At 48.2% G+C, this 15,730-nt stretch overlaps 1 protein-coding gene across 1 annotated transcript in view; it reads right to left on the bottom strand.

Annotated features, from left to right (window-relative positions):
• Positions 1-15,730, bottom strand: part of Igf2r (insulin like growth factor 2 receptor) — a 97,060-nt gene that overhangs the window by 40,895 nt on the left and 40,435 nt on the right. Inside the window, exons 8-18 of the mRNA XM_059272840.1 lie at positions 11,781-11,943; positions 11,466-11,631; positions 10,541-10,644; positions 7,826-7,990; positions 5,418-5,558; positions 4,209-4,352; positions 3,185-3,322; positions 2,506-2,653; positions 1,785-1,962; positions 900-1,015; positions 346-514 (exon numbers count right to left, since the gene is read on the bottom strand). Of these exons, the coding sequence (XP_059128823.1) occupies positions 346-514; positions 900-1,015; positions 1,785-1,962; positions 2,506-2,653; positions 3,185-3,322; positions 4,209-4,352; positions 5,418-5,558; positions 7,826-7,990; positions 10,541-10,644; positions 11,466-11,631; positions 11,781-11,943 (1,632 nt within the window). The remainder of the gene's footprint in view (positions 1-345; positions 515-899; positions 1,016-1,784; positions 1,963-2,505; positions 2,654-3,184; positions 3,323-4,208; positions 4,353-5,417; positions 5,559-7,825; positions 7,991-10,540; positions 10,645-11,465; positions 11,632-11,780; positions 11,944-15,730) is intronic.

The following is a 15,730-nucleotide window of genomic DNA, read 5'->3' as shown; positions in this document are numbered from 1 at the left end:
AGCTTCTTCCTCTGCCATGTATGGATCAAAGGTGACCAGTGGACATTTTAAGACTGAACAAAGACTCAAAGCCTGTGCAGGAGGCTCATTTTCCGCGGCCACTCTCCTCAGAGGCTTCAGCTGCACAGCAGGACTGCCCTCATCAAGAGCTACAGAACAACTATCTTCATACATTAAGCCTCAGAATCAAGAGAGAAAACATTTGCCTAGCGAGCGCAAGGCCCTGGGTTCGGTCCTCAGCTCCGAGGGAAAAAAAGAGACAGAGAGAGAGAGAGAGAGAGAGAGAGAGAGAGAGAGAGAGAGAGAGAGAGAGAGAAAGAGAGAACGTGAGAACGTCAGACACACCTCATTCTTTTCATATTTCATCTGGCAAACAGATGCATATCGATCACAGCCTGGCACAGGGTTCAGAGGCCGACACACATTGATGTAGTATTTCCTCCGTGTGGTATAGTCCCGGGAGTTTTCCATGGCGTACCAGTTTCCTCCACGGCCGCCTTCAAATTTCACTAGACTAAAAAGTTTCAACACAAAGGTATGCTTTTAAAAATCCGAACCAGCTAAGGCTGGGCTGTTAATGTTTAGTCATTAGAGAATTAAAGACATTCTCAAAAGAGACACACTTGAATCAAGCTATAGATGGTGACTGACCCACAGGACATGTCATAACATTGACATTCTGAAGCCCTGCACACAGAGGACCCTCCACTGAGCTATTGTTTTAAACATGAAGCTGCACACTGAACCTTTGCTATGACAAAGATCAATTGCTGTCACAAAGGTGACGAGGTCAGACCACATCAGTCTCCAACACAGTACCTATCACCATCAGCTCAACCATGTGCTCACCAGTGAACACACTTGAGGAAGGGCCAAGGCCAGCTGCTGGCTCTGCTCACCTGGAGAGGTCATACTGTTCCATCATGGAGGAGTCTGTCACCATGCACTCCAGGGGTTCTTCTGGGCAAGCATAACTGGTGTACCACCGGAAGTTGTAGGTCGAGTTGTCCTCTTCCTAATCCCAGAACAAGAAAGAAACATGAAAGACAGCACGGACATCTCCATCTGGAACATCTCAAAGACCACACAGGGAACCCTGGTCCCTAGCTGAACACTATGGAGAGTGACACAACCCTCACACATGCGCACAACAGAGAACCACTGGAGACACAGCTCAGTGAGGGGTAGCTCTTTGTTCCTTCCTTGCTCTCTGGTGCTTCCTGGCTGTGTAGTAAATGGTTGTGCCCCACCTCTCACTGTCAGGCCCACAGCAATGAGTCAACCAACCATGGACTGAAACTGGGTGGCAAAATAACCCTTTCCTAAACGAAATACCTCATATGTGTTTGCACTAGTAACAGAAAGCTGAGAATGGAAAAATAAAAGGAGATAGTATGCAAACAGCTCTTTAAAAAAAAAAATAAGATTTTAAGTAAAAACTACATGAAAGAAAGTTCGCTTTCTCCATCTCCTTTCACGGAGCTAAGACGACAGCCTTGTCAAAAACTATAATGAAATCTGGCCGTGGGTAAGGGAAATAGGAGGGTAATTTTTTTAAGCCTCTGCATGTTTTCTAACAGAACAAACAGGGCTGGGGACTAGTGTTAAGATAGATGGGCCTTTGAATAAGCAGCTTAACAAGTGACTAAATCCCACCTGGGCACCCTGGAAACTGCAAAACGACCAATGACGTGACGGTTTGGCCAGAAGACCAGACGAACAGTAACAGCTCAGTTTCTACTGACCCAGGTCTGCCCAGGCAAAGTACCCAGGACCTTTCCCACCTGATATTCTGGGAAGCCCACTCCAGCGTCTCGGTCACATAGGAAGGTGATGAGTGTGGCTCTCGGTGTGTGCTTTTCGTTGTTATAGGGTGTGCCGTCCTTGTAGCTCAGCTTGATCATCCCATCATAGTAAGAAAGCTTAGCATTACTCACCCCCAAGTTCCAAGACTTCTTATCTCTAAAATGAATACAGAAATGTCACTTGGAAAGTGTCAAGGAGCAGGAGCTCTCCAAGGTTGCACAAATTGGGGCAAATGCATGCTCAGGACCAAGATACTGCAGTCCCTGGGGATCTCATATGCAGCTCTCTTGACTGTAGAAGGAAAAAGGTAAAACACACACACACACACACACACACACACACACACACACACACACACACAGGAGCCCAACTTTCTCTCAGCACTACTGGCTTACAGTGCAACTCAATTCATTACAACTAACACTACTCAGTAAGGAGAAATTCACACATAAATATGCAAGAACTGCAAAGCTCCAAGTTCACAGAAGAGGGCATCAAAAAAGCCCAGACCTCTCTCCACCCCCTCAGATAAGGCTTGCCCCTTCTCTGGGAAGTTCAGATGAGACCTGATGAGGTCTCCTTCTCAGTATTTAAATGCTTGTCAAACAATAATGTTCATGGGAAACCTAGCTATTCCTTAATGAAACACTCACTAGCACAAAATACCAGAGAACAAAGCCAGAGTGAGAGATCACTTGCCTTTTTGCTACCTGGCAGGCCCCTGAGTTTGGCTGACAGGGCTGCACAGATACAGGGCCACAGACATTTATGTAGAAGTCATACTTCTCTGTCCCAATTTTATAAGCACCATTCTTCTTTGTGAGGGGCGTCAAATCAAATGAAAACCCTAAAACAAGACAAGGGATGCACATCAGGTCCGTCAGAACACCGGAGACAGGTGACAGCAGAGCGAAAAGACACTGAAGAAGAAGGACCCTCCTCCGCCTTAGCCTGCATTCCTGCAGCGACTGCATCTACTCCCTGGGACACTGGCCTCGCCACCGCCCTTTTCATTGTGCTGCAGCCCCATTCGAACCTGTAACTCCAGGTCTCACCAACAGCACAGCCAAGCAGCAAGATGACCAGACTACGAAGGCCTTCTTGTAAGGTCCCCTAACAAGGGGGTCTGGCCTAGGACTCATACAAGTCTTTCAAATGTTATGTGTGGATCCCCTTTGGCTCAAGTAAATCCAGCCCAGCCACAAATTCAAGATGGGCTCTGCCACAGCTCAAGCACACAACAAAAGATGCTTGGAATTCTAATCAAGTGGCATTAACAGAGTTCTAAAGCAGGTTACCTCTAACAGTCATAGAAAGTGTTTAGCTATCTGTGGTCCCAAGTTACACGACACAACAGAGGCATTGCTGAGGCACACACCTGCCTGGGCATCAAGGACTGTGCAGTTCTCTCCCTCTGTCTTCGACAACACACAGGCAGCAGCTGTGTGCCATTCAAATTCATAGAAGCAACCATCGGGTCCAGTAGTTCTCAACACTGGGGCACTTTCTAGATCACCTGTCAATACAGGAAAAGGGAGGCGGGAAGAGATCAACACTAATCTGTTAGCTCTAAGAATTTTCCCTGGTCTAGCTATTTTAAAAACCCTGGGAAAGACAAGGTTACAAAATGGTCCTATGGAGCCAGGAATGTGGTTCATTTAGTGGAGTATTTGTCTAGCATGCACACAGCCCTGTGTTCAATCCCCAGCCCTGCACAAAGCAGGCCTCGTAGCACACACCTATCTATAATGCCAGTACTCAGAAGATGGAAATATGTCCTAGCAAAATAAAACAAGAAACCAAATAGTCCTAGTATGTGACCTTCTCCCGTGGCTGGGAATTTATACAGAGGAAACTTTACAGGATGGATATAGAGAGGATGTGAAGCAGCTGAACTCCCAGCGGTGAAATGCTTTAAAATAGTAAGAATGTGCCACGTCAATAGGAAATCCCTAGAAATTATAAATACAACTGTGAAGCATAGAATACACAAATAAGGGCATTCTGAGAACACTAAAATACATGCGCAGATGCAGATCTTAGCAAAGAGGGCAGAAACTTATCAGTTCAGTGAGAGATAAGCACACTTGAGATGGTGAGATACAGGAAACATTTGAAGGCATTTATGACCCTCTGGAGGAAGTTCAGCATTCCACACCCTTATCCTCTCTCAGACCTTAAGAACAGGATGTCATGCAGAGACTCACGACTCCTCTGGAAAACTTCAACACAATTCCCTGAGGACAACATATGGTTTCTCCATTTCTAGGCTGAAATCTGATCGACTTGATTCCCATCAGCAGAGACTAGAACCGGGGGTGCTCAGCACTGCCCCCCCTCCATCCCACCCCACTGCAGAGATGATGGAAAATGTGCGCAGGCCTCTTCTTCTGCGACAGTACCTGGTTTGCACACGAGTGTGATGTTAGTTGTTATTTTCTTATTACTACCACAGTCATCACCATCAGAATAAGAGAGCTGTATGTGTCCTTTCTCTTTTGTAGGAGGAGAGACAAATTTTCCAAGGTTTTTACTTCCATTCTTATCTGGAAGAAAGAGAGAAGGGAACAGAAGATGTGCTGGAAAAGTATCATCATGTAGACATTAAAAATTATACCAAAACTCAGCCAAATGCCATTAGGTCACCATGCTCTCTTCTCAGCCCACCTGACCGACTGGGACAGAAACAGGTTTTCTTGAAAGAAAGAAATAAACACAGTCATCTAAGGCCACCTCCTGCCTTAGCAGGGACAGGTGGGGACTGGCATGCGGGATCCCCCAAAGGCACCTTTTGGTCAGGCTGGTATGTGTACCACCACCGTCTGTAAGAAACACTATTCCACGCTCAGGGCCTCAGCTACCCTGAGACACAGGCTAATGGGGAGCACAGTCAAACCGCAGGCTTTATTCACAACCAAGCAGAAACACACACATGTGGCATCCACACTGAATTACTGGTCCAGATGCTTTTCAAACATGTTTATGCCTGAGTCCTTAGTAAGACAAGAACAGACTCCACTCACTTTGAGACACATCCCTGGTTCTGAATGCCAAGGGTAATCCCCCAAATCCAACAAGCCTCACTAAGTCCTCGTCTACGTTCTTCGTACAACAGACTCTTCATACCCTCCTCCTGGCATTTTCAAATTGTGCCTTAACTGACACACTCCGAACCTCAATGTCTCTCAGACAAACACTTCTGTGTGATACACAAGATCAACAGTGACAGCAAGAAAAAACTCCAAGACATGTTGCTCAGCTGAAGGCTCCTGTGGATATTTGACTTCCCCAAGTGTGTGTGACCAAGGGCTGCTAAAAATTCAAAATTAGTTTTACAAGCACTGGTAATATATTATTCTTCAGGTTACAAAATGAAGACAGATGGTCGAGCATTTTCCAACATGGCTCTTCCTGCTTAAGTTACACCTCTGTTGACCACAGGACCTCAGGGTACACTGGTTCTGACACTGAAATTGTAGAATGCTTTATTGTCCTTAGTAGTTACATCCAAAGGCAAGAGGCTTAAGCAAGCCACATTCTAAGTCTCTCCCAAGGAAGCAGCTAGAGTCCACACACCCTTAGAAAGAGGGTTCCCCTCTGCCGTGACTCACCCACAGCACACACAGCAGCATCTTCAGAACAGCGCCTGGCCTTGCCCTCCGGCAGCACTCGGTGACAGACGTTGATGAAGAAATACTTCTTTTCTGATTCAGCCTGGCCGCCACCCACTGCTTCCCAATTCTTCTCTGATTCTGCAACCAAACCCAAAGTCCTTTAGTCCTTGGTGACTTTTTCCTTGTGGTCACATCTTAAAACAGTAACTAAGCCAAGGTCAGACAATCCTAGCGCTCCCTAGAAAGTCATGGCGTCCTCACTTCCTCACTGAGTGTGTCAGGGACAGGCCATTCCCAGTGTGCTTTCTGAAGAATGAAACCACACGCTTCTCCCACACCCTACAGCACAGAATCAAAACTGAACCACACCACAAGGCCAGTGGCTGTCTGGAGCCTGGTGGAAGGGAACTACTGGTCACACGCTCAGCTTCCGGTCCCACTAGGGCCTGTGCAGCTAAGAAAGCTACTGCCTCTTCTTGTGCACAGGCTGACCGGAGAAGGACAGAAAGTTTGGCTCACAGAAGGTGAGGAGGATTCCCCTGATTGCAAAAACCAAGTGAACAGATGCTGATGGGAAATGGGGGGTAGGAGGGGGGCAGTGCTGGGTGTTAAGGACACTAGGCAAAGAAGAGTAGTCATGAGAATGTCCCTACCATCCCATAAACTGGCACTGCAGGATACACAATGCCAGTTTATGGGATGGTAGGAATATTCGGACATTCTTATCTGAAATATCCCCTTGGCAAGTTGGCAGCCAACACTTAGAAGTAAAAGGCCACAGCTTGCCAGTGACAACACAATGCTTCTGGAAAGCTAGGTTCCAAAGTCTATAACCTTGAAAGACAGTGTGTGTGCCCAAGTTTCCCCCAAAGCACTGTGCATTTGGCTGGAGGGGGGTGTGGGCTGCAGTCTCCAGGGTGGGACTTTCTGAAGCAGCATGGAAGATTTCAACTCTCAGCTCACAGCATCCTCTGGTCTATCTGGTTGCAAATGCTACAAAAAAACTCCAGATTCTTCAAAAGCCAGGCTGTGGCACAAAGTCTGCTAAGTGAATTAATGCATCTCTGCATCATCCTTCAAGATCCCAATTTGTCTTGTAACCACACTGATACTTAAAACTTCTTAAAAAAAAAAAAAAAAAAGTGTTCCTGACTGCAGGTGTGACGTGACCAGTCACCCATGCTCCTGTCGCCACTATGGACTGCATCCCTTCTTGAACTATAAGCCAATATACCCTCTTCCCTTGAAAAAAACAAAACAAAGAACAACCAGAAAACTTCATGGGGCTATGTGTGGCTCAGAAGTATAACACATGAGATGGAGGAAGGGGAGGGAGTGTTGACTAGAGACCTCCTCCCACCACACTCATGCTTTCTTTAAGATTCTAGAGCCTGGCAATCTTTCTGAAGCCCACATTGTTGGCTAGAACTACAGAAGTCTTAGTAGGGTTCTATTCCAGAGATTACAACTTTTTCCACATTGCAGAAACCCACCCTTTCATTAGCACACATATATGGGATTCAACCTCGGCTTCCTGAAGCTATTTTAACTCCTGTAGAAATTTCCTGTGTTCCTACAGCTTCTAGGACACTTAACAACTGAACCACGAAGATGACTAACTGCTGAAGCAGTTAGCTGACACAGATCATTTACTATGGACCCTGAATTCCTCCAACAGCACTTTTCAAACAGATGGGCCTCCAAAGACAATGGGATAGGTAGCTACAGCTGGTACTGGTGCAAGTTAATTCTACCTTAGGAGATACAAGGCCCCTACAAAGCTACTCTAGAAATCCCCTAGGAGGGCTGGGTATTTCTAGGCATCAGCTCTCATTCCTGCCTCATCTATTCTCAGCAGGATGCCACCCATGAAGGTCGCTGCCAGTCACTAGCCCCATCCCAGTGCTTTCCACATGACAAACGCTCCGCCAGTCTCCAGGATGGACACCCTCACATTGGCACACGCTGTGGTGCACAGTGCAACCCATGCTGGACAACCCTCCCAGATCTAGGGACCAGGAACATGCTGATCGCTTTTCAGTGAAAGCAAAGAGGCAGCCAAATAAAAGGGCAGAAGCACTGGGTGTAGACATTGTGGACCAGCTCCACCAGCCTCCTCAGTCCCTGTGCTAAATGCAATCCCCGCCTCAAAAGGCTGCGAGAGTAAACTAACTGTCTCTAAGCCCAGAGCACGAGGCCTGGCACCACTGGTCCCTGGGAGTTCTAAATGAACTGGGAAGGTGAACCAAGACAACACAACTAGAAAAGGGGGGCTCAGAGGCAGGTAGTCCACCTCTTCACTCAGTGTTCCTTATTGTCTGTGCTACTGCTAGATGGGAAAGGGGGCCATGACCCCAAACCACTGGGTCAACTATCCTGTGGTTCCCCAAAAAGGAAAGCAATACCTGAGTGTCGAGCCAACACAGACAGGTCATAACGGTTTTTGCCATCCATGGCCCCGCAGAGGAGATCTTCCTTCTCTTTGACACAGGCATATTTAGTGTCCCACATGAAGAAGTAGGTGCAGTCCACTTCACCTGTGAACACAGGCTCTCCTCTCCCGTTGTTACCTACACATGCAATGCCACAGGAAAGCATACAACTCAGTGACGGGACCCAAAGGCAGGAACTTTTGAAGAGCCAGGGAAGCAGCAGACATCAGGATGAATGGCAGCTGTCTAGCTGGTTGTCCAGGGATTAGAATATGACTTCATTGAAGCTGGCAGGCCACATCGCCCACAGGCTTTACGGAAAGCTGCTCATAGTATCTCAGCGAAGAGATGGAAAGAGAACTTTGTGGGGTAACATGTACAAAGAAAAGAGGACAGAGACCAGAGCCCCAGTTCCAAAAGTACAGACTAATGATGAGCAAGACCTGAGGTTCCCCAACACCTGCACCATGGAGGCAAATGGAGGCAAAAGCACAGGCATCCTGTGCAGTTACTTCAGCTAAAGCATGGCAGTATCTCACATTACCCCACAAGTTCAAGGCACTAGAGTCAACACCACCCCGTCCTCCACCCAGAGGCCCCATCCATTGCCCAGAACAGCATAGCTCTACTCTTCAGAGGCCACTTCTTCTGAGCCTAGGATGGGGCAAAGCATTGCCCCTCCCTCTAGAAACCCTATCCCTTGGCCTTTCCCAGCTGGTGGGCCACTGGCACAAAGCTGCCCTTTTTTCTACCTTTAGTTTCATAATCCCAGCTAGCTGCACCTCCCACGTGTCTGCCTGCATCCCTGAGGTGTGGTGTCTGGGCAGTTTTATGTTCTGAAAAGGCCTTTGGCCATGAATTCCAATCTTAACTCAATCTCAGCTCTCCACGGTCAGAGCCTCCAGTCACCCAGGACTCCTCCATCCTCCTAGGTCCTCTGCTGACTCATCACTCCACCTTCCCAGCATCCACAGTGAGGGCAGCCTGTGCTTTAAGACCTCAGCTCAGGTGCAGTGAAGGCCTGAGCAGAACTATAGGAGCCCCCGACAATGTGATTGAAGCCAGAGGAGAGGCCGGAGGAGCTGGCACCGGCCTGGTGTCTGCTGGCTGAGGACACAGAAGTAACAGCAGGGCTTCACGGCCCGGGGATCAGGGACAGAATAGGATCCGGAACTAGGAGAAAGTTGCCTAAGGCCCATCCCGGGAAGGACGGAGAGCAGAAGAAGAAGGGATGCGGGTGTGGGGAGGCACCCAACAACCGCTCTATTTCTCTTACTCAGCCACAGGCACATCACAGCCCTACTGAGGTTCCCCGTGACTTCACCCTACATGAGACGGAGTCAGCCTCTCTGCAACACATGAACTTTACCAGCCTTCTCAGGCGCCTGTCTAGGCAAGTAGCCACAGGCCTGATCACAGCTCCCTAGTCCATGCCTTTGAGGACCCCACATCCTGGGCCCTGCAGCCATTCAGGCACCAGGCTCACTGTCCCCATCCTGTAACCTCTGCTCTGGCTGCTCTCCTACCCCACTGACCTAGATGACCTACAGCCTCCCTGGGTAAGGGCAGATAACAATAGACTTTAGCTTTAGTACTTTACCCCATACTTAGCCATAAAAACCCTTATCTCTGTTTTCAGTCTGTTTACTCCCTGAGAACCATCTGTCACCCTCAGGCCCCTGTGGAGAGGGCCTTAGCAAACAGGCATGGAAACATGCAAGCACTGTGAGTGATAAGAAAGAGCCAATGAAAGACTCCGGTGGAAGAAGAGGGCCCCAGTGACCCACAGCCCTCGGGGCCCTTTGCTTAGAAACTAGCAGGTCTATGAGAACTTAACTCCAGGCACCGTGGTTGCTCCCAGATCCTACTATGAATCATGCAGGAACCAGCCATGATCAAACCACCCGAGACTGACCATAGAAACATACAAAACAAACACCCTCAAGGAGCAGCCCTGAGAGCTTGGGCCAGTTGCACACAGATGAGAATGGAAACCAGGCCCAGTTTCAGGAAGAGAGCCCAGTACGGAAGCAGGTCAGCCAGGGGTGCCTGGGGCATAGCCAGAGGTGCTTGAACAAGACAGATCTCTAAAAACAGAGCCTTATCTCTCTACCGGCGCTAGGAATGTCTGAAATTAGGATATGATGAGCACACAAGCCAGTGATCAGGGAACCCTCTAGTCACCCAAAGGGAGTCACGCCTTCAGCTGGGACTCATCCAACAGCACCCCAAAATTCCCAAGTTCAAACTCTACCGATCTATCACTCTGTAAAAATTCGTATGACGAGAAAGAAGTGGCTCACACGTGAAGCTGCTAAATGAAGCCACCTCTGCTCTGCTGAACGAATGGGCCTGCTCTGCTGAACGAACGGGCCTGCTCTGCTGAACGTGCCTGCAGCAGAATTTAAGACACAGACTCTCTTCAGCAAGCCCAGCACTGGGCAGATTCCCAAAACAAACATGGAGAGCAGAGGACGATGGAAACAGGATGTATGTATGCATCCTGGAGGGGAGTGGGGGCAGGGAGGATATTCCTGTAACAAGAGAAGCCTGGGGACTGGAGGCAGCCAGGCCCAAAGGCAGCCAACTCACTCCCCTGTTCAGAATCGACTTCCAAGAAAAGACACACACGTACACACGCAAGCCCCTTAACACAGGGCGGGGGTTGGGCAGCGCACACTCACTCACCTGCGGTTTTGTTGCACCCAAAGTTGATGACACTCATTCGCTGGAAGCCGGAACTGCACTCATCACCTCCAGAATAGATCAAGGTGAGGTCTCCATCGGAGTACCTAGATTTTCATGAACACACAGTGCTTTACTGAACCAAGAAACTTGAGGTTTCAAAAACTGCTTTGTTAAGCCTTTTGCACACCACTCACAAATCACTACTGACATAAAACAGCAGGCTCTCCAGCCAGCTGGGCAAGCGTCCTGCGGAAATGAGTTCCAAATGTTCAGGCTGTCGGCCTCTTGCTGTAAAGTAGTAAGGGACCAGAGGGAGGGAGGCCACTTTGCTGGCAGCAAAAGACTGCTTTGGCTGTCACTCGGGGACTTTATGCAACATGAATAATGTCCACACATTAAACAGCCTCGCTAGCAACTTCCAAAGGCGCCATCTCGACAAGATCTGGTGTAAGACTCAATTTCAGAAAACTGCCTCTTCTTACTGCTTTTGGGAAGCCAACTGCCAAGTTAAGGTCCTGAGAATTACATTAAGTGAGGTTTTTAGCTCCTTAAAACTTGTATATAATGCTAATGGTATTTCAGGTTCTCAAACTGCCAGAGGAGATTTAAAAAAGAACAAGAAAAAAGAAGACTTATCAGAAACACAAATTCCAAAAACAATAGCCATATAAACTGTTAACTACCTAAATTCCCTACACTATGGTTCTCAGAAACAATACATCTACAAACCAATAGTTCTAACAGATGTACCCTTATCAAAGGCAGGAAGCTGCCCAACTGCTCAGGGACCAATGGCAACTTGCCCACATCTCACAGGAAGGCGTGCTAGGCTCTGACTGTCTTGTGCTCTGGGAAATGGGAAGAGGAAGAGGGAGGGGAGAGCCATGGGCCACAAGTACACACAATGCACTTGAGAATCACCCACCGGAGGGTCTGGTTCTGGTGTCTTCCTGCTATTTTGACTTGAGTGGAATCTGTCTTCTTCACTTGACAAACAACAGCATCTTTGTTATTACAGTGTGGGACCTTTGTGTTCCCACAGACATTCATGTAAAACGTGTACTCTCTTCCATCAGAAACATAGAGGGACCCTAGAGAAAGGACAAACAAGGGAGTGTTTGTTCACACCCGTCAGAAAGTGTGGCATTTCTTTTAAGCAAACCCAAGCCCATCTCTGCCCTCTCCCAGCTGGGCTCCTCCTGTGAGGCACAGGACAGAACAGAGGTAGCCACACACATACCCTCCTGTTGGGCCAAGGGACTGAGGTCAATATTGATGTCATGCTGCTCACTGCTCAGGGAGCAGGTTTCACTCTCCAAGTAGTCTCTGTGGCAGGCATACTCGGTGACCCACTCAACCTCATAGCGACAGTTGGAGTTGGCAGTGAGTTTGGGAATGGTGCCCTACAGGGAGCAACCAGAGTGTTAGAGGCAGTTCACAATCACACCTTCCATGTTCTGGGAAAGCCCAAAGACAGGCTGCTAGAACTTGGTATTTTTCTGTTCCTTGTCCCTGGCACATTTTGAACGTCTAATTCTATTTACTTTTACTAAAACTCAGGTTGGAGGGAGGGAGGCATGTATGTGTGCAGGTACGCTCACCTATGTGTACATTGGGAAGCCACAGGTCAACTTCAGATGTCTTCCTCTATCAATTCACACCTTGTTTTTTGTGGGGTATTTACAGGCAGAATACCAGATGAACCTGGGGAGTGCTGCTCTGCTAGACTGGTTGGTCAATGAGACCCAGGGACCTACCTGTCTCCTAACACACCCAGCACTGAGGTTACAGAAATGGGTATTTGGGGTTCAAACTAAGATCCTCATGCACAGAAAGCACTCTGCCCACTGGGCCATCTCAGCATAATCTAAAACTTGTTTTTAACCTTTTTTCTCCATTTGACTTGGAACAACTGTACTCACTTATAACCCTACATCCTTTCTTTCTGATGACCGTTGAGGGACACACAAGCTTCGGTTAGCAAGTCCACTCTAAACTCTATCATTGGAGAATCAGTACAACCCTGGTAAGCATTATGGGGGGTTCCAAACCGTAGAGCTGAGGGAATACTGCCATCCAAGAGCACCATTATCCATTGCCCTCAGAACTTCTCTGACCAGCTGTGGTCCTGCGTACCTGTTACGCACGCCAGCACTCGAAAGGCTGAAGCAGAGGCATTGCAGACTTAAGGTCTGCCTGAGCTGACCTACATACATGGCAAGACTCTCTCAAAAGAACAACACCTGGGCTGGGAAACAGCTCAGTCAGTAAAGTGTTTGCTGTACAAGAAAGAAGCCCCGAACTGAACGCCAAGACCATGGACCAAGCCGTGTGTGACAGTGTACACTCTGTAATCACAGTGCCGAGGAGGAAGCATCCCTGACCTGAGGCCCAATGGTTGGCTAACCTGGATGAATCTGGCAAGTCTCAGGTCCCAGTGAAAGATCCTTTCTCAAAATAACAGTGTAAACAGCTCCTGACGAACAATACCCAGGTCCTCTGTCCGTCATACACAACACTGCGCACATCACATGCATGCCTCTGTCGCTGACACACACACACACACACACCTCAAAATGTACACTTAAGAAGTTTTTCTGGGGCAGGTGGGATGGCTCAGCAGGTAAAGGTGCCTGCTGCTAAGCTTGGCAGATGCCCTGAGTTCCATCTCTAGGACACACATGGTGGAAGAAAACCAAGTTGTCCTCTGACCTCCACATGTGACCCTTACACAGGCATGTGCAATTAAACAAATGCAATTTTAAAAATTCTTTTAAGAAGCTGCTCTGGCCGGGCGGTGGTGGCGCACGCCTTTAATCCCAGCACTCGGGAGGCAGAGCCAGGCGGATCTCTGTGAGTTCGAGGCCAGCCTGGGCTACCAAGTGAGTTCCAGGAAAGGCGCAGAGCTACACAGAGAAACCTTGTCTCGAAGAAAACCAAAAAAAAAAAAAAAAAAAGCTGCTCTGGATGAAGCTCAGATTTCCTCAGCCACAGCAAATGTACTCTGCCATCTTGTGCTTTGATCTTTGGTGGGAACCATGGAGGATAGCTAGCAGGTTCCCAGCTCATGAGTCATACCTCCTTCTTACCCTTGAGAACACTGGTCCCAATAGCAGCTGCTCTAGGCACCTTAACCCCTCAAGTGTTTTCTGCACACCTGATGGAGGCCAGTCATGGTTCACACTGATCACATCATGAGTTGGAAGAACTGCAGCCACAACCCTCCTCTGCTTGACTAAAACTTGATGCTTCTTCCCACCATTAGGCTCTGTACAGCCTGCCAAGGAGCTGCTGAGAGTCAACACCAGAGACCTACACACTACACAGTTTCATTCATACGAACTATCCAAAAAGGGCAAACCACGGACAAAAAGCAGACTCATGTGGTGTGTACACTGTGGGAAGAGGAGGGAGAAAATAATTAATTGCTAATAGGCAAAAGCATTGGGGGGGGGGGCATTTCTACAATTAGATTGTGATAAAGGATACACAATTATGTAAAAATACTAGGATCCATTGAATTGTATAACAAAACAGGTGAACTTTACAGTACATAAATTCAATGATCTTTTTAAAAAAAAAAAATAACAAGATGAATGTTTATTAGATATCAGTTGCCAAAGCATTCAACAAGCCAACAAAAAAATGCATAAACAAACTTCTCAAGGGCAACACAAGCACACATTCTGTCCAAACAACAGCTTGAAGAACCACCTCCAGGCCCACAAACAGCACCAAGCAATGCCTTGGATCTCTTGGAATATGAAGGCGAGCAGACTTCTGGTAGTTAACCATTCTGGTGGAAGCTTTCTTTCCAGAATCTAGCAGCATATCTGCCTAGAGCATCTCACCAGGATTAAGATTCCATGTCTACAGATACAACTGCAAAGTACACATGAGCCTCCCTCAACATACACTCAGAATGCCAGAAAGGTACCCATTAAGCTGATAGCAACAGGAAAACCAGATAGAGGTGCTCAATGGTAAACTGAGCCTCGACTGGCTCAGTGACCTCCACGCATGTACCAAGCAGGCCAGTGACTGGCCTGAAATCAGAGCAAACTCCAGGTTTGCTCAGCAGTAGAATTCAGCCCTCTATTTCTACTACAAAATAGTAAAAGAAAAGATCAGGTGACCCACACCAATCGGGGCAGAGGTCAAAAGGTCTGCAAAGATAAGACAAGCCTCAGAAGGGCCATAAAAACCCAGGCTTCATTCAAAAGGCTCAGCAGATGCTGGTCTCCAATGCACCTCAGCACACGAGAGCCATACAGGTACTCTAGCAACAAGAGACCCTTCGGGTGACCAGTCTCCCCAGATCTCCTGCCGATGGGCTGGCTCTGACCCTGTGGGGGTGAGTGTCCGGCACCCTGGCTGACCTGACTAAGCACAACTGAGACTGTGTCAGCTGGCCGCCGACACCTTCAAGGGACATCTGCAGTGGAGCCAGCGTCCACTCACTGTCCTGCCCACCAGTGGGTGTGGCCGTGGGGGTTTGTGAGCACTGGGCCTTCAGACTTGCAACCTGCTTGGTGCCACCACCTCTCCCAACTGTCCCCGAGTGAACTCTGCCTCTGAGTCTCGGTGTCATCACTTAGAGCTCAATTGTCAGGTTGTTGGATTTATTTCACCTGAGGTGCTCCCCCTCTTTTGTGATGTATGGACAATAAACTATGCATCTGAAAAGGACACCTGACTATCTGCCTCTCTCCAAGGTTTAAACACAGCTCACCAGTAAAATAGCCGCTGGCATGCCCAAAGCCCTGATTCTTAACCCCAGCTACAAGCAAGTAAATAAATAAAATGAAAATTAAAAGCAGCCAAGAGACAGATTTATGGCTGTGAGTGAGAGGGATGGCAGGCAGGAGAGGAAATGGGAGCAGAGAGACAGTGACTTTCTCCCTACAAGATTCTCAGGCTTCAGAGCTAGGAAGATAGCTCAGTATGTAAAGCTATTCCCATGTCATTTTCATCTCCAGAACCCACTGTGGTGCACACCTGTAATCCCAGGACAGGAGGGGCAGGCAGACACTGTGGTGCACACCTGTAATCCCAGGACAGGAGGGGCAGGCAGACACTGTGGTGCACACCTGTAATCCCAGGACAGGAGGGGCAGGCAGACACTGTGGTGCACACCTGTAATCCCAGGACAGGAGGGGCAGGCAGACACTGTGGTGCACACCTGTAATC

This window comes from Peromyscus eremicus, chromosome 8b, assembly GCF_949786415.1.
Source record: "Peromyscus eremicus chromosome 8b, PerEre_H2_v1, whole genome shotgun sequence".
NCBI classification, from domain to species: domain Eukaryota; kingdom Metazoa; phylum Chordata; class Mammalia; order Rodentia; family Cricetidae; genus Peromyscus; species Peromyscus eremicus.
The sequence above is the reverse complement of the archived record's forward strand: the minus strand, read 5'-3'. Positions and strand labels throughout refer to the sequence as shown.